The sequence below is a fragment of the Macrobrachium rosenbergii genome, chromosome 27 (genome assembly GCF_040412425.1).
Source record: "Macrobrachium rosenbergii isolate ZJJX-2024 chromosome 27, ASM4041242v1, whole genome shotgun sequence".
NCBI classification, from domain to species: Eukaryota; Metazoa; Arthropoda; class Malacostraca; order Decapoda; family Palaemonidae; genus Macrobrachium; species Macrobrachium rosenbergii.
Window position 1 is genome coordinate 5,851,163 of NC_089767.1, and position 18,897 is coordinate 5,870,059.

The window sequence follows — 18,897 nt, forward strand, 5'->3', positions numbered from 1 at the left end:
CGTAGAACCACTGTAGGCTTTTGTTCACATCAGTCAACTTTGTCCTCTCTCAAACACTCATTTGTCTGCAGGCTTTCTTCATTACCCTCAGTCAGTGCTTGTGCCCTCTGCAAACATCAGCCACTCCACACCTGTCTGTTCATGACCCCTTCTCCCATCCCAAGACTTTGCAGCTTGATCTTATTTCCTATATCTGATTCCTCATATTGCTCCGTCGGCAAAGATATTAAAGCAGCCATGGAGACGACACATCCCTTACCGCAGACCGCTTTCATACCAGACCAGTCATTCTTCTAACTCCGTTTCCTTCCTAAACACTTGCTTGTTTTCAACAGATTACCTGAAGTTTACAGTAATCATTTTCTTGGACCATATGTAGCGTACATTTTTAATCTTTCAATCAGATTTTTTCACAGCGCACGCAACTCGTCCCTGTCGGGCCTTCAAAATATTCATACATCTTCTTTGCTTATGTTCTAAGTAATGATATGCCTTTAAATTGTATGCTGACACATACATACACGCGAATATATAGGTAGAGAGATATATATAGATGGATGTGTGTGTGTGTATGCAGTATATTTGTTCCTACACAAATACAAACCCTTGGTCCTTTCCATATACATGTGGGGAAGCTGAAAGTATTCCCCATATGTAAAGGACCTCGGGTTTGTATGTTAGGAAAAATGCATTTGACTTTTAAAACATGCGATTTTTAATACTCAGCACTCAAATAATACATTACTTGACAAATTTTGGGACTCTTGCATATTTATGAGGTGGGAAAAGTTTGTAACAATATAAGTCATTGAAAACTGTTACTCCCTCCACTTTCAGATATGGCTCCCTGCACCTGGACTGCCGCCTGAAGACCCATTTAGCCGTGCCTCCAGTTGTCAATCCTGGCCAGCACTATGATGATCCCCTACTGAATCCTGTGAAGGAGCGTTTCATGCCAGCATGGCAGACCTCGCAGTTGTGACCATCCACTCTCTCCTTATGCGACTCCTTCTCTCTGCTGGAGGGAATGGACACAGGCTGAACACCTGGCTGGCGACCTGCCTCTGCGGCGGAGACACGGTCGCCAAACTCTGCACCAGCCGCCAGAATTCATCGTGCCAAACTGCAGACCACCACCCACGACTATACAACACCTGCTGAAGTACATCTCACTCTGGTTTCAAATTTTTTTTTTTTTTTCGTAAGTGGTGATGCCTTGCAATATTTTTTGTTGGGCTTAGTTAGCCATCACAGTATTTGGCGTTTACCCTTTACATTTTTGATTCGGAGTTATTGGTTATTCGTGTCATCAGCTTCTAAAATGTAGCCTTCGAGTGATTTTCCAAAGCTGGTCCTGCCCAGAAGACTAGTGTGAGGATGAATTGCAGGTGTGACAGTGATTGGTGGGCGTGTTGGGGGCAGCAGGTGAAGGTTTTGCTGCAGTGGTTACTTGGTCTCAGGACCTTAGACTGCTACTTGTCTCTCTCCTCTTCCTGGTGCAATATTTATCTCGTGGGTCAATTTGCAAATTTTTTTTATTTTTCATTCGTCTGCAGGTGTTAGTTCTGATGTGGAATAAGAATATTGTGTCTATTACATGTGAACACATCCTTGAAAAACCATTTTTACTTTTAAAGATTCTTAATATATGATTGATAGGATTATGCGTGCTGTTGTCTCAGAGGCCTGTTGACTTTGGAAATAGAACTAACCACAGATAATGTCCTTCTGGCCCTAACTGTGTAGAAATGTTTTTCCTTGTAAAGATAGGTAAAGTTAGTGAAGCCTTTGTAGTGTGGGGTATATATACAAGTTTCTCTTTAACATGCATGTATAATGCAGATTTCTTCTTTTTTTTCGTATTCTTTGCGCTGTTTCATTGAGACTTTTATATTGTAAAGCTGACCTAAGTGGCGGCATCTGACTTGGTTCTGACACTTGTGATAGGGCAGAATTCTCTTAGTTTTATTTACGTTTCGATTCATGTGTCTGTTCCGGGGGTCTCGCGAGCCGAACAAGTGTGTAGTTGTTACGTTTCTCTTGTTTATATAGATTTTCCAAGCATAATGTGTATGAATTTAGTAGCAAACAGTATTTTGGTCTTCATAAATGTAGATTTTGATAGGAGTTTTAGGTATATGTGTATATTTTTTTTTTCGTACTGAAGTGACTTCCAAATGCAAGTTGTTAGGGCTCTAACTGACTGGTAAATGAGTGGATTTGTTTTTTTTTAATTTCCATATTTGTAATGTATAGGCTATGTCCCACTAAACTACAAGTTCCGTAAACTCAATACGATCACACGCGTCGTGATGCAGTGATTGCTGGAAGTTGCATTAAGAAATAGACACTTTTCGTACAGATACTGGGTGTGGTTTTCATGCGATGGTTAATGATCTGGTGTGTTGCAGTTGAATGAAGGTGTGTATGGTATTAATACTGCCACGTAGGATTTTGGTATAGTGAAGCTATGTAAGCATTACTACTACTGCTACATAGGGTTGTACTTTTCGATTATTTTTGTATTACCGGATTATGTTGTATAGTCTGAAGCAAAGATCGATGTATCGTTATTGTGTAGGTTTTTGAATGTTGTGAATGAGAAGCAGATTAAAACTTCGACGTAAAACTTGACGCGTTTCATAAAAATTCCATTTTGTACAACCTATTTGTGGAGACTTTTTTTTTCCCCACAGGATAAAAAGTGAGGTCACGAGAGAGTTGGAAAATATCCGCCGAAACAATTGTGGTTGTTCATTCTCTGGAGACCTGTTGATCTGGAAAGAGATGAATATTTTTCTTTCCTTTTTTTTTTTGTTATGTATAGTATATTTTACGAAGTCATATTTTTCGATTCTCACATTTATTGGTATACATAGAATGCTGCTGCATTAATTTTTTTTTTCATTTATTTATTTTTTATTCAGGAGATGACACAAGCGAGTGAGTAGAGTATGTACTTAGTGGTTAATAGGGAATTTTTCTTAATGTTTGTCACATCTTGAGGGTTTTGACTCCTAGATAATTTTATGATTGATTTCGTTGCAGATAGAATAGTGTCTCTTTTCCTCCTCGTCTCCCGTCGTTGCACATTCCACCCCAGTGGTTTGGGAGACCTTCCTCCGAAATAATCAGTAATTGTCATTATCTTGTACATTTTTTTTTTTTAACCTGTAACGCTTTTTTGTCTCTTGTGTATTTAGGGAAATGTCTTTTCAAGATCATGCATTCACAAATGTTCTATTTTTTCACAATCATTCATTATTGTCAAATATATTTCCATTTACATCTTGGCTTGTTTCATTACCCTTCTTTTTTTGACAGTTCTTGGACAGATTGGGGTACTAAAAAGATCATTTTCAATTTTCATTATAGTTAACAAAATGTTGTTTTATAAGCGGTTATGAGAGGGTCAAGTTTCAGACATTTTGATCACAGAAGCTGCAGTACTGTGTGGGTTTTTCTGAGTCAAAATAAAGATACATCATACCTTTTGTAACATGAAGAGTTGAAGCAATTTTTCACGTTCATTTTTTGTTTGTTAAAGATGTATATATATGGGAAACAATGTACTAATTTAGTACTGTGATATTTCAGCTTACTAGAATTAAAAAATAAGAATTATGTAAATTAGTTGCATCTTTAATCTCTCTTATTCTTGGCAGCGTCATAACTTCTGCAGGTCCTTGTAAGCCATCAGTAGACATCACAATTCACTTGCCCTGTCATTTGCAATAAGTGAATTTTCTTATTGTATGATCCACTACAACCCAGTTCATTAAACAGTGTGAAAAATTCCACTTCATCCAACCTGTTCTTATAGGTAAGGAGTATCACGGTCGAAGCTGTTCTTTGAGTTTGCTCTGGAGCGCTCAGAACATTGCCCATTGAAATTCTGTATGCTGACTGTAATGAATTTCCTTTACAGCTTATAAAAGAGATGAGCTTGTGTTTTTCCTGTGCTGTAAGACCTGAAAAAGCTCCCTCGAAGAACCCAACTTCAAGATTCATCGGAAATGTTTGGTGGAAAGCCTCAAAATCCTTCCCAATACAACACTTAGAGAGCTACGGGCTGCTCTAAATCTGAAACAACAACAGTTAGAGAAAGCTGACGATGAATTGATTCATCATCAAAAAAAAAACTGACATCTGTCTCATCAAGGGTCATACCAGAAATCTCATGTTTCTCAAAGAATATCAAGTGAAAACGAAGCAGTCTGAATGGTAGAGCCGAGCTTATATTTTCAGAACATGAGGCAAAGCATACGGCTTTGAATTAGAAGATGGAGTTGACTGAGCAGTCTGAAATTAAAGTATACAAAGCAAAACTCTTCCAGCTTTTCATCCCTGTATACTGCAGAATGTCAGCTGTATAACAAATGGAGTACCCACTTTGACGACATAAACGCTTCAGAAACCACAGCAGTCTTTGGTCGTCCTCCTTTCAAACAGATGAGAGTGAAATTGTTTGAAACTGGCCGAGGAACGGACATTCTTTTCTTTGCTTATTTTTGCACCCTGTTTATTTTCTTCTTATCTCTATTTTCTCGGTGTTCTTAACAATTTTGTCATTTTTTTAAACAGCCGTGAATATGACGAATGACTAAAGAAATGAATTTGAGTAACTATTAAAAGCTGAGTGAAATGAAAGTTTTTCAAGTGTTCATCTTTCTAGTTCTAAACCCTCGTCATATTTCTCACCGAATGAGCTTTTAAGTGCTTGGCCAGTGTCCCTAAATTGCGTATTTTATCCTCCTGTATGGGGCGTTATGAAATATTTTTAACGATGCTGATCAGAATGGCACGAAAATTAAATGCAGCTAATGTTATGGCTGTCGCATAGAGGGAGTAATTTTTCCCCCCCAATTAGAGTGGAAGAAGGAAACGGTTATTACTTTTCTATTATTTTCGTGGAGCTCAATGCTTATCATCACCTCCTCCTCCTCCGCATTTTTTTTTATTTGTCAAAGATTGACATATACTTAGAATAGTGCCGTCTTAATTAGAACTTAGGGACAAACTGTCAACAATGATTGGTGACGTCACGACATCCCTCACTGACAGTGTTGCCACACGTACGATAATTATCGTACATGTACGATAAAAACGGCCTTGGTACGATGTACGATAGCATTTTCCATTATCGTACGGTTTGTACGATAATTCTAAGGTGTTGATAAGTATATAATTACAAATATAAGTGGTCGGTGAACTCCTCCATGGGTTCTTCCAAAGTTTACTGAGTTCAACAAATTTTTCCAGTCACATAAAGCAGTGATAACAGTTCTCCATGATAAAGTGTCCATGCTATTCAGAGACCTCCTCCCATTTATGATCTAAATACTGTAAATCCTGGAAGACATGACAGGCATCTTAGTGACAGCCAAATGTACCTAGGAGTTAAAGTTATGCAGGGATTAAAAAACCCCTCCATACAGGAAGGAAAAGAAAGCTCAACAGCAGGAGTTTTTTCAGAGGTGTAGAAGTTTCTTTGTAGTGGCATGCACACAAATAAAGAAGAGGTAGCCCATAATTTCAAAGATGGTGTCCTGTCAAAGTAAAACTGTCTCTGTCCAAAAAATGCTCTCTCATCAGAATTCAGAGAAAGGATCCCTTCCTTATCCCCTCTTGCATCTGAGCTTCCTCTGATTGTACCCCCAGATGACCACTCATTGCTTCAAAAGCTGGATGATCAATGGAGAATGTTTCTCATATTGCAACATGAACTTAAACATCTCGTTAATAAGTCACCTGATAAGTTCTGGGGAGTAGTGTCCCAAAAAGAGTCTAGTTTTTCAGACCTAGCCAATTTTGCTCTAACTGCTCTTTGCTTGCTGCACTCTAATGCTGAATGCGAACGAGTGCTCAGTAAAGTTAACCTTTTTAAAACCAAACAAAGAAACAGACTGAAAACAAGGCCAGTTAATTGGGCTCTTCTCTCTGCTAGTTGCATCATAGTTTCAGGAGGGTCATGTGTTCATTTTACTCCTGCAAATGATATGTTTTCCAGAATAAATAACCATGCACAGTTATTCCAGAACACCAGAGAACATGAATTTGATTTGGAAGAAGATTCTTAAAGATATACTTTACAATTATTATTGTTATTAATTTCTTTATCATGGGATAAGTATCAGTACCAGTCATGGTTAATTATATATATATTTATTTTAAATTACTACTCAGTGATGCTATTTTGATTTTCGATGTTTTGGGGTGTTTAAAGATATGTATGAGTAGGCCTATCAACTCACATATCTTCGTGTTAATTCGTTATCAGTTTAGTTTACATTATGGAAAGAAGTGACGTTCTAAGTTGTATAGGTTTTTTTTTACCACAGTGTTAATACAATATAGTAATAATCTGTTCATATCAATTGTTCATAACATTAACTAATTATTCATATTTCCATGTTTTTCGTTTTTGTAGAGAGAAATGTTTCATTTGTATTTTTTTCTTAATTATGTAAATTTCAAGATATTATTGACTACAAAGAAATCATACATATATTCATTATTTTGTCAAATTATAAAAAATGTGTTAAATATCAGAAACAGTGTAAGATAATAATTACGATAAAATCTACAATTTTGTAAGATAATAATTACGATAAAATCTACAATTTTGTAAGATAATAATTACGATAAAATCTACAATTTTGTAAGATAATAATTACGATAAAATCTACAATTTTGTAAGATAATAATTACGATAAAATCTACAATTTTGTAAGATAATAATTACGATAAAATCTACAATTTTGTAAGATAATAATTACGATAAAATCTACAATTTTGTAAGATGATAATTACGATAAAATCTACAATTTTGTAAGATAATAATTACGATAAAATCTACAATTTTGTAAGATAATAATTACGATAAAATCTACAATTTTGTAAGATGATAGTTACGATAAAATCTACAATTTTGTAAGATAATAATTACGATAAAATCTACAATTTTGTAAGATAATAATTACGATAAAATGTACAATTTTGTAAGATAATAATTACGATAAAATCTACAATGTTGTAAGATAATAATTACGATAAAATCTACAATTTTGTAAGATAATAATTACGATAAAATCTACAATTTTGTAAGATAATAACTACGATAAAATCTACAATTTTGTAAGATAATAATTACGATAAAATCTACAATTTTGTAAGATAATAATTACGATAAAATCTACAATTTTGTAAGATGATAATTACGATAAAATCTACAATTTTGTAAGATAATAACTACGATAAAATCTACAATTTTGTAAGATAATAATTACGATAAAATCTACAATTTTGTAAGATAATAATTACGATAAAATCTACAATTTTGTAAGATAATAATTACGATAAAATCTACAATTTTGTAAGATAATAATTACGATAAAATCTACAATTTTGTAAGATAATAATTACGATAAAATCTACAATTTTGTAAGATGATAACTACGATAAAATCTACAATTTTGTAAGATAATAACTACGATAACATCTACAATTTTGTAAGATAATAACTACGATAAAATCTACAATTTTGTAAGATAATAATTACGATAAAATCTACAATTTTGTACGTTATTTTTACTGAAAAACCCATAATTTTGAGGAGCCAGTACGATAATTCCAACCCGAGAGTGTGGCAACACTGCAGTCACTGAGAAGTTGAGAACCAGTAGTTTTACGTCAGTGGCCGCGTTACGAAGGCGACATTTTTAATTTTAATTATTATTACGCAAAGCAGACATGCGTGACCCATATTAAGAATAAAAATATGGTAAAATATGCAGCGAATGCTGGAAATCGAGACGAGAAATCACTTGAAATACGGAAATGGGAGAATGGAGACTTTTCAAGGTAAATGCGGTTCCCAGATTCGATCAAATTTCATGTCAAACCTGTATCGTATTTTGGGTTTGCAAATTGAATTTCAATGTGTTTTGGTGTTGCTTTGCAATGTGTGTGACGTTCGTTTCTCTAGAAAGTGACCTAACCCAACCTAATATATGATTTTAGGCCTAGGTGGTCCTTGCCCTAATGTATTAGTTTGAAAACATTCCATTAACTTTGCATGAGAACTGTCAGGGGGGGTTAATGCCCTTGTATTTAACTAGTTTTGTTCCCTGCCCCCAGACATCCAATTTAGGCCCGGATTCCCCTCACTTGTAGGATAGGTACATAGGCCTATAAGGGTGAGGTCCATCGCCTTTAAAAGTACTCATTTGTCAACGAAACTTTCAGAAACGTTCAGAACATTTTAACACAAGAGAAAATTGTAATTTTAACCAGAAATGCATAAATGGTTTTAAGTAAAATATGTATAATAGGCTACTATGTATTTTTGCCAATTTACAAGGAAGGGCTCTGCATAGAGATAGGCCTATTGTCTGTTAGTGTTTTTTTTGTCAGAACGGTAGAGAAATAGTGTGAAAATTTTGATTTTCTTTTGTACTAAAAACAAAGGACAGTAAATTTCTCACCTTATTTCGGTACTTCTTCAAGTTATCTCGTTTGCAGTGCGTTTCATAGCCTACGTCCCTTTCTACGTAGGCCTATGGGTTATTTTTCGTTAGACTCCAGCCACCTCCCGCTTTATAATTTATGTTTTTCTTGGGTAAATCACATCAAAACAAAAAATTTCTTCTCAATACATAACCTTCGCAAATGCCTAATAGCAGAGAAAAATAAGGACTTGTAAGGTAAGACAATACCAGCCGCCCCCTCCATAACTAATACGGCAAAATTGTAACCAGTAAACACCCCTAGTTTACGTTAGGTTGGTATTTTTAGGTTCTTTGACTACCTTATCATTTCCTGGCCATTTTTGCATGAAAAATCCAAAATGGTTTTTCATGCAAAAATGGCTAGCTGGCACCTTTGGAAATGGCTGGCTGGAGTCTTCCGAAAAATTACCGGCCTATGTTCTATTAATAATTTTCATTAATAAGCAATACATCTGTGAGGAAATCTCCTATTGAGTTACCAAATTCTTATTTTAAACCAGAGGCGAATCACATTTTGGAGATGAATGTGTCATTTCCCCGTGCTTTAGTGTGTGCTTTTTCACACATCGATTTGGATAACGAGTAGTTTTCGAAATACTGGACCCCCATCTTCCACGCGCAATATTGGGGACTGTAGTGAGGAAGTGGGGTTTTGGGTTGGGGAAACCACAAATGAGTGAAGTATAATGGTGTGTTTACCCTAAGTTGACCTAGCCCACTGCACCTAACCTAAGGCAGTGTAAATTGGAATAAACTGCAGGATTGCAACCTAAAGCTGACCTAACCTAACCTAGGGCATCAGGTGCTTATTTGGCTGGGGGCTTTGCTCCCCACAGGACTTTCAACCTTTTGCTTTTTTGCATTTTCGGTAATTCTAAGCCGGCTGTCCGCAGTGAGCTAGACTATGGCATTTGACGTTTTCCTTTGTTATTTTACTTGCTTTACAAGAATTTAAAGTAATATTTTGTCGGCCGGCTGTGACTAAACTGTAATTGACATTTGAAGACTACACTACCAACATGGTAGATCTAAGCCAGCATTCCGCGGCGAGCCCCCCCACCCCCCGCCATAGCTAATACAGCAAAATTGTAACCAGTAAACACCCCTAAAAATACCAACCTAACATACCGTATGGGTGTTTACTGGTTACAATTTTGCCGCATTAGCTATGGAGGTGGGTGGTGGGCTCGCCGCGGAATCTGGCTTAGACCTACCCCGCGTTAGGTAATTCAAGTCGTGTAGTCTTCAAAGGTCAATTACAGTTTAGTTACAGCGGGGACAGCCGGCTTAGAATTACCGTATTTTCCCCCCAACCAAAAACCCTGGTTCCCACTGCAGTTCCTATAATTTATAGGATAAAGAAGTGGTCCAATATCTCTAAAACTAGACCAAGTCTGGTTATTTGCTACCAAAATGAATGCCAGAAATGGTCAAAAACGTACACTAAAACAAGAGAATCATATTTCATCTTCAGAATCAGGTTTCAGCATTGTTCTTTTATCCACATTTCCAGATGAAAAAGAGATTCTAAACATGCTAGCAATCCTTAGCACGAGTACTTACTGTGACCGACAAAATTGTTGAAACACAAACAAAGGACTTGGGAAAAGTCCAAGTGCAGTAACATTTGCGATTTGTGATGTATTTTAACGTCAATGCTTTATTAAACATATGAAGGAGATTTGAGGACCAAGCAAAACACTCCAATTTTGAAGATTGGTGAAATATTACCACTTACAGAATAAAACTGGGATGCTAACATGGCCAAATTATAGTTTGTTCATGGTAGTACTATGATACTTTATTTCCTGGCCAAATATAGGAACACTATATATTTTCTTGCTGAAATATAAACCATTGACCTGTGTGTTGCAGTGTCCTTCAGCTCGAGTAGGAGAATATTGTTGAATCTGTTAACAAGGGGGTTAATGGGGGATTGTAGGGGATGTGGGTGAGGGAATACCTCTCACATGCCTGCCATCACCAACCACTTTTTTTGGTCATCACGTAGCACAGCCGTCATGCTTCACTCTTCACTAGACTGTCGGTTTAAATTGAGCGTTTTCTTAATTGCTGTTTGCTTTCACCATTATGGCAGAAAAACAAGTACTGTGCAAGGAAGTTGTGAGGGTCAGGAGCATTTAGTGTGAGAACTTCATGTCTCATGTGGATAATGTTCCATATAGGCTAAGTATTTTACAACTCTGGTCTCTGTAGGGGTGCATTGGTCAGTCTTCCTGATAGTAAGAGAAATTTTGTAGGAGGAAGAGGGATGGGAAGTGTTCCTTAGTCTCGTTGGGGGGGATTACTCCCTTATTGAGTCTGAATGCTTCCAGTTCTTTTCTACCCTCCCCTCCAATTCTTTTCCCCAACCTTCTTCATGTGCCCTCTTCTTCCTTTGTTCTAGGGAGGAGGGAAGGGTATGTGGAAGAGGCAGTGCCTGCCACATACTTTTTCAGACAACAAGTCGAATACTCAGGCAGAGCTCTCCGTTTGTGGGACCTCCAACCATGAACCCTGCGTGGACCTGACTACATGCTGATTCTCTTGAAGTTTCAGATGTGCAGCTATATTCAGTCAAATATCTACGAAGATGGGCCATCACTGAACATCTCTGGGAGTCCACCTTTTGCTGTGTTAAGTGACCACTTTTCTTCAGTTAAGGAGTGGCTGCTAAGTAGGGTTGATTCTTCTGTGGCAGTAGTACTTCCAATCAGAGGCCCTTGCTTTTTCTTCACCCTCAGTATTGATGACTCTTCCTTCCTCAACCAGTCTTCCTGCATTTGAGGAGTCGAGACCCAAGCGAGGTAGAAGTGCAAGCGCTGTCCTATCACCTCCTCGTTTTCTTCACCCTCCTACTATAGGAGGAAGAAGGGGAAGTCCAAGAAGGTCTCATATAAGTCTTGCAGGGCTTTGAGTGAGTGCTCTTCCCAGTCTTCAGGGGTCCGTAGTTCTCAGACACCTATGGTGACTTATTGGCTGCTGGTTATGCTGCCATGGATTTCACCAAGCAAGCTCAGTTCCCTGTCCAAACTTGTTGCATCTTGAACACAAGGACCATTCCCAGCTCTCTCTGGAGGCTCCCCCTGCCCCCTTCCACAGCACACTATTTTGCTGTAGTGGGGGCATGCATGATAGAAGGATGGGCTGAACTATGACAGTGGACTAGGATGATTCCTTCTCATTACTTTCAGCCTTGCTATACAGGGCAGCCCTGAGCATCCAGACTAATTACAAGCCAAGGATGCTTATTGATGACCCTAGAATGATCATCGATTCTGATTTGGACAGTGCTTATGATTTGAGTATTTCACCCCCTGCTGACCCCTTGGAGTGCGTACTTCAGTCTGTTAAAAGTCAGGCTTTCCTAATGTGGAACTAAGTCTCCCACAATGACAGGCAGTGGGAGGTGCCAGCCATTTGAGCTGATGGTAGGAGGGTTTCTTACCCACGATGACCAGTGTTTGCCCACCTTAAGGAAAGCAGCCCCTTCTTAATAGAGGACTGGTCCCTGCTGAACCATCACTTTATGTTGAGCTGTGTGAGGAATAGCAGTCATTACCCTCCTGTGTGTGGTGGATTTATTCCAACTTGCTGCATCAATTTTATCTAGGAAAGTGCCCCATCCCCCCCAAAATGCCCAGAGGATGATGACTTGTGCTTGGAGATGGATAATCCTCTTAATGTTGATGACCTTAAACCATCTTTGAGACATGGTACCTGTACTTTAGAATCTGCTGCAAGCGCAGATCATTTAGTAGCTATTATAGAAACATTTATTTGCCAAAGTATTAAGCCTGAGGAAGATAAGTCAACCGTATCCATTGAGTCTCTTCCATTAGGTATGAGTTTGAAGTAGTAAATTTTGAATTTAGCAAATTTGGCCTTATTAAGAATTTTGGAGTAAAATTGGAAGACTTTTAGCACTGGCAGGTGTGAATAACCTATTAGACTATAAAGAGGCCTTTGCTGTCATCACTGAAATTGAAATTCCAATAAGAATATTTCTTGCTAATTAGTGAAATGGGATCCTTCTAACCTGAAGGTATATCATCCAAAAAGCATGAATAACAACAACCTGAAGGTATATCATCCAAAAAGCATGGATAACAACATAAGTAAAAGCTCAGTAGCACGAACCCGTACGCCAGCAAAATAGCTCACAGTAACAGTTAAGGAGAATGTTAACATAGTATTATGCTGGAGATACTTCCAGCATCAGATAGGATGCACAAGTAATTCTAGAATTAGGCTACATTAGGCTTGGGACAACTCTGTTTCTGATCCATGCTGAATCAGTAAAGTGGGCAGCTGTGATACCCAACTGGAGGATTATTGCAGGAAGTAAGATCAAAGAAGTCGAGCCTCATTACAGTACTGTAACTGCTATGCTAAAGGTGTCATCTTCCACAAGGATTTATATGAATTTTCAAGGGAGGAAATAAATCCGTACGTGTCCCTTTAATGTTTGGAATGTATTGCAGGTACCTAGGTTTCCCATGACTGTTTTTACATTTTATGGCGACGAGTTTCCAGATTTCATTGAAATGTAAATAGAATCAATGTTTGATCTTTTAAGCCTTGGCCACTTCAATGTTTCAACTGTTTTGGTAATGGTCTTCCATCCCAGGTAAGAACAAGACCTAAGCTTTGTGATACATGCTGTCTCCCAGAGTATGGTGATGTTTTAGATTGATGTATTATATAAACTGTAAGAAGGAACGCAATCCTAGAGATAAGAAATATGAATCTTACAAGGAAGAACAGGAAGCTTGGCTTGAAGCCCACGCTGAGCATATAATTGTGGGCTATGCAAAGACTCTCATAGTGAGGACAACTAAATAGATTGATGTAGTTTTACTGAATTATAATAGGCTACCTCCAGTTCCTCAGCCAACAACCACTTGTTGAGAGGGAATCTCATCCTCATATTAGTAACCTAGCTTTTCATCCTAGGCAGAGGTGTTCCATCTCCTGAATCAATCAGCTTCCTGATTCAGAGTTTGAATTTGTTCAAACTCCGGAGGCCTCCTCTCAGGGAGCTTCTCAAATCTCCTGTTAATGGGGACGTCAGGCTTCTTTAGAGTCTCTCAAACCTCATCCCAAGTATCCTTGCTCCCAGATGTAACGAACCGTTGACCAGAGAGATTGAGGTCTGTTATATCTCATTGGTAGAGGTAAATTAGTCATAGAATATGAAATGGTGAGGAAATAAAAGACTACACGCCCCTTCCTGTCTCCCATTGACTGCCCTAACAAGTCTTGGCAAATCTCAAGATGAATCCGCATCTAAAATTATGTCATCAAAAGAGTCTTCTTCCTGTGAGAGATTGAATAGACCACCAACAATAAGCTGTAGGTCCCGTTGCTAGGTAACCAATTGGTTCTTAGCCACGTAGAAAATAAATCTAATCCTTCGGGTCAGCCCTAGGAGAGCTGTTAATCAGCCCAGTGGTCTGGTTAAACTAGGATATACTTAACTTAACCAAAAAAGATGGATACGACCAAGTCATCATCAGGCGAGCCCCCCCTTGAGAGAGCGCTTCATATTCTATTGGTCAACGAACTAAGGAAGTCTCAAAGTCTTAATTATGCCCCACAATTTTCAATCCTGGCTTTATTATGACATTTTCTCGTCTGCCCCTCCTGCTGGTGACTGTGCTCAAGATGGAGGGGCTTTTACAGATGGTTACACTTAGACAATTTTAGACAATTAGATTACTGTCTGTTCCATTTTCCTTCCTCCTAGATCTGCTTTTTCTAAGGCCGACATTCAACCATCATTAAATCAGTTAGCATCACCAGTCATGCTTTGGGAGGTTTGAATGCACGCAGTCCTCTGTGGGAGGTAGTTTTCTTAGGTAGTGAGGGAAAAGTGAGAGGAAATTAACACTGATAATACTGTATTGTACTTATTAATGATGGTGTGACTTATAATATAATCCTATTCAATTTATTTGAGTATAAGCTCCTCAACATAGCTCTAGATTTTCATATAAGTAATTTCCCAAATAATTACATAGCTACAGTTTCAACTCGCACCGCAGCTCTATTTAAAAAATCATGGTAGCACTTTGATAGTTTAGTGTAGGTGACAAGCCCCGCCCACCAATGGGTGTACAGTACTGGAAATAACTTGGCAGAAAATCCCATTCTGTTTCTGCCGGCTCTCAAGTGACATCCATGGGGGTGTGCTGCAGCTTTTGTTTACCGATTGTCGGTTGTTTGGCTGGATTTCGGTGAAGTATTATTGCTTATCTTGAGTAGCCTTCAAGCTTTGATAGCTTTCAGGACCAGTGTTCCATTTTTGTTGTTATTCTGTCTGATTCAAGTTCAGCTAGTTTTTGGTTCTGTAGCGAAGGTTGCAGAACAGACTGATCAAATCTTCACATGACTCCCGTAGTAAGGAGGCATATAATTTGCAGTAGGCTAAGTGAAGCTGGCAGTCATATAGTAAGGAGGAGCTGGTGCTGAATGTAATAATTGCCGGAGCGCCCGGCGCCCGCTCTCAAGCGCCCAGTGCCAAGTGAGCTTAAGTGGAAGGTACTTAAGTCTCACCTAGATTAGTTAGTGATAGAAAGAAGAATGCGGCCGCTAGTGCCGAGAAACGTGCTTCTCTTAGCTAAGCTTGGGTTAGAAGATAACCCTGCTATTCCTTCTAACCCCTTCCTGCTTTTTCTCCTGCTACTAGCCATCCTACTTTTACTCCACCTACTCCCGTGCCTGGCTCCCTTGCTTCTGACCCTTGCCATTGTCAGTCTTGAGTCTAGGTTTAACAAGATTTTAACCTAGTAGTGAATACAGTGAAGCGGAGGAGTTGGCTACTCATCCCTTTGGTTCTCCTAGACCAAAGTCACTGTCATACTCCCCTAAACCTGGGAGAAGACATACACCGAAGGTCCATTGGAGGCTAATGGGGTTGGCCCACAGGTTGCTGTCCCCTCAGTTGAACCTGTTGCACATTCTTAGGTATTGGCAGACAGCCACTGGAGAGGGGTCTTGACAGGAGACAGTGTTATGCAAGTGGAGGAGGAGGAGGTGGCTTCCCGTCCCACCTGTTCTCCTAGACGGTCTCTGTCCTGCTCCCCTGAACCTAGGAGAAGACATGCTGGAAGTCTTCTCTACTGCCCAGTTAGCGGTTTAAGGAGTCGGGTGCAGTCCTCAACCTTCCTGCAGCGCATGGGACAGCCGGAGTTTTTCCTTCTTGAGCATACTTCTGTTGGGGGCCAGTATTTAGCTCCCAAGCACCCTATAATCCCTCTCAGGCACCCGTTTGTCTTCGTTCAAGCGCCCATCTCCTCACGAGCACCAGATGCCAGCTCCTGAGCTCTCGGCGCCAGTTGCCAAGTGCCTGGCGCCAGCTCCCAAGCACCTGTCACCAGCTATTGAGTGCCTGGCGCCAACTGTTCAGTATTAATCTCCTGCTTGGAGAGCCCATCTGCAACTGTGGGTCTCCTAGTCTTTGCAGCTCTCCTTCAGTATTTCGAGGTGAACTCGCGTCCCTCTATGGCTCTAGCTATCCCCAGGTCTCACTTACCTCGACTTCCTGATGAGGAGCCATCCAAATGACAGACCTAGGCTTCCCACAGTGGTGCTCTCCTCGTCTTCTAGGAAGGCACTCAAGGAGCTTAAAGTTTGGTTTTCTACTAAGAAGGAGCAAGGTAAGGCTTCCTTCGGCTTTCCTCCCTCGCGCTTAATCCTTAGGAGTTTTCTTTCCTATGCCACCCTGGGAAGCTCCTTCCCGACGCTCTGCATTTTCATCAGCAAAAATTATGCTCTTCTTTGGCAGAACTTGACCTCCTTGTCAAAGACCTCTTTCAGTTTCTTGGGCTGGATGGTGAGAGCGCTAGCCAAGAAGTTTAAAAATGGCAATGATTTAGTTGGAGGCTTCGCCTCGGACTGGCTAGAAGTCCTTTCTCGTGCAGACGAGACCATCAGGGATGGCTCTCTTGAACTTGCAGCTCTTTTCTTTTGGGGGTTTTGAATAACAGATTTATGGCCCAGAAGTCCGACCTTCAATAGAAGTCGACTTCTGGCGCATTCTTCCAAACGCCCATAGGATTCATCCGCGTTTGTTCCTAAGACGGTCTTTCCTCTCCAGCAACATCCTTCTCGTGGGAGTAAGCCAAGCCTAGTCTAGGACCCGGTCCATTGTCTGCTTCTCAGCCAGAACTATCGAGAGGGGCTCAAGTCCTTGCCCAAGAAATGAGGAAGAAGTCCTCTGTGCAAGTGGAAGCCAGTCTTTTTGAGTTTTGGGAGAAGTGGAGTATCAGAGGGTAGTTTGAGACTTGTAATAGATTACAGGAAGTTAAATTCCAACACAGTTCCAGATGGAATGCCGATGCCAGTAATCCAGGATGTGTTAGCTCAATTAGCCTAGGAGAGGCCAAAATATTTTCACCCTTAGATTTGCTCAGTGGATATTGGCAAGTACCTCTAGATGAAGAATCGAAACCATTCACAGCCTTCAGCACACATAAAGAACATTTACAGTTTGAAGTAATGCCATTTGTCAGATTAATGTTACAAATTCTAGGAGACATAGAAAATGTTGCAGTATACTTGGACGACGTTATCATTTTTAGCAAAGACTTAGAATACTTGGGTCATGTAATTAGTGAAGATGGACCGCGCATGCAGGCAGGTAAAGTAAAGGCGATAATTGATTACCCAGCTCCCACTAATTTGAAAGCATTAAGGAGGTTCCTAGGTATGGTAGGTTATTACAGACCTTTTATAAAGGGTTTTGCTACTATAGCCAAACCTTTGACAGAATTGACCAAGAAAGAGGTAAATTATGAATGGAAGGATGAACAAGAAACATCCTTTCAAACACTAAGAGCAAAATGACCAGGAACCCTGTTTTAGTCTACCCAGATTTTTCCAAAGACTTTTACTTAGCTTGTAGGAGCTGTATTGTTACAAGGCCAAAACTAGAATGAGGGCAGTATATTATGCTAGCAGAGTTTGAAATCCAACAGAAAGAAAATATAGTACCACAGAAAGTGTGTCTAGCTTTATATTGGGGTCTAAAGAAATTAGACACAAACTTTTAGGTCAGGAGGTTAATGTGCTTACTGATCACGAACCCATCTGCGACTAATTTAAAAAGAGATCCCTCACCAGTAACTTGAAGTTCAGTAGATGGTTCGTTAGTGTATTGGAATTTGCCCCATAATTTAGATACTGTATATTTCAGGGAAATTTTAACACCTTGGCAGAAGAAACAGAAAACTGTATTACAACTAATGCCTTTTGTTTTAGTTGTCAAGTAGTAGATTTAGATCTGGAAAGAGTAAAAATACAACATGAAAATGGTGCAGAAGTCAGACAAATAGTAGGACAGTTAGTAGCAGATGAATCCTTAAAACCTGATTTTCAATTAATAAATGGATTGTTGTATAAAAGGCCAACAGAGAAGAATGGCTGTTCTCGACTATACATCCCAAAAACACTAATCAGAGAAGTTTTAGAACTAACTCATATAAGTTAGCAGGACATCCAGGAATTAAAAAGACAAGCAGAATCATAACCGGAAATTATTTTTGGCCAAATTGTAGTGAAGATGCCAAAAAACTTTGTACAAAACTGTATAGTTTGTAGTCAACACAAAGGTAACGTAAATCTTAAAGCTCCACTTGAAAAATATCCATCAGAATTGAATCCACTTCAAGTAGTAACTATGGACTTTTTAGGTCCATTTCCAAGGACTGTTAGAGGAAATAAACAAATATTTCCTTAGTTCATAAGGTAATCATTCAAAATGGAACAATCAGGCATTTTGCATGAGAAGAACAGACACTATTATTGTCATTCTTCACTGATACACAGTTTAATGAGTGTATTCTGTTAAAAGAACAAGAATACTGTATATATGTAATTTTGATAACCTGTATAAGAATACTAATGGTTATCTCCTTCTATAACTATTACATTTCTGTATTTCTCTGACACCGGAATTAACTTGTGTCTATTTTCTGGAAAATCTGTTTTGTTTACTTCTGGATTTATTTGAGAGTTTTGGGCCAGTCATAGAGAAAAATGCTTTTCCTTCTACTGTTAGTAAAGGATTGTCAATAGGGATTCTATGCAAAAGTCTGTTATTTGAATAATTTTGGATAATTTGAATAATTTTGGACATAAACTTTGCAGTTATCACTGTTCATGCGGACAAGTGAATTATCCATTCCGACAAAATCTGGCAATTCTTCAGTCAATAATAGAATGTCCTTATCTTTTACATCTTCTTTTGATCTCAAATATATTTTTGTTAAACATTTTGGATTCAAAGTTATTGCTCTGTTGAGTAAAAATTGTACTTTATTATCATCAGTTGTGCTAACAAAACATATTTCTTCTTCTATGTCTGAAAAATAGCAAAGTTCTG

General features: G+C 38.8%; 2 protein-coding genes across 5 annotated transcripts in view; both read left to right on the top strand.

The window, feature by feature from the left end:
* Positions 1–3,290, top strand: part of Ntan1 (N-terminal amidohydrolase 1) — a 397,928-nt gene extending 394,638 nt beyond the window's left edge. For both annotated transcript variants that reach the window (XM_067128816.1, XM_067128815.1), the window contains one exon: positions 838–3,290. In XM_067128816.1, the coding sequence (XP_066984917.1) occupies positions 838–982 (145 nt within the window). In that variant the 3' untranslated portion in view covers positions 983–3,290. The remainder of the gene's footprint in view (positions 1–837) is intronic.
* Positions 3,291–7,660: 4,370 nt separating this feature from the next.
* The window catches only part of LOC136853379 (glutamate receptor ionotropic, kainate 2-like), an 86,855-nt gene continuing 75,618 nt past the window's right edge, over positions 7,661–18,897 (top strand). The window contains exon 1 of one of the 3 annotated variants that reach the window (XM_067128823.1): positions 7,661–7,863. In XM_067128823.1, coding sequence (XP_066984924.1) covers positions 7,791–7,863 — 73 coding nt within the window. In that variant the 5' untranslated portion in view covers positions 7,661–7,790. The remainder of the gene's footprint in view (positions 7,864–18,897) is intronic. The other 2 variants (XM_067128824.1, XM_067128825.1) reach the window with 2 other exon arrangements.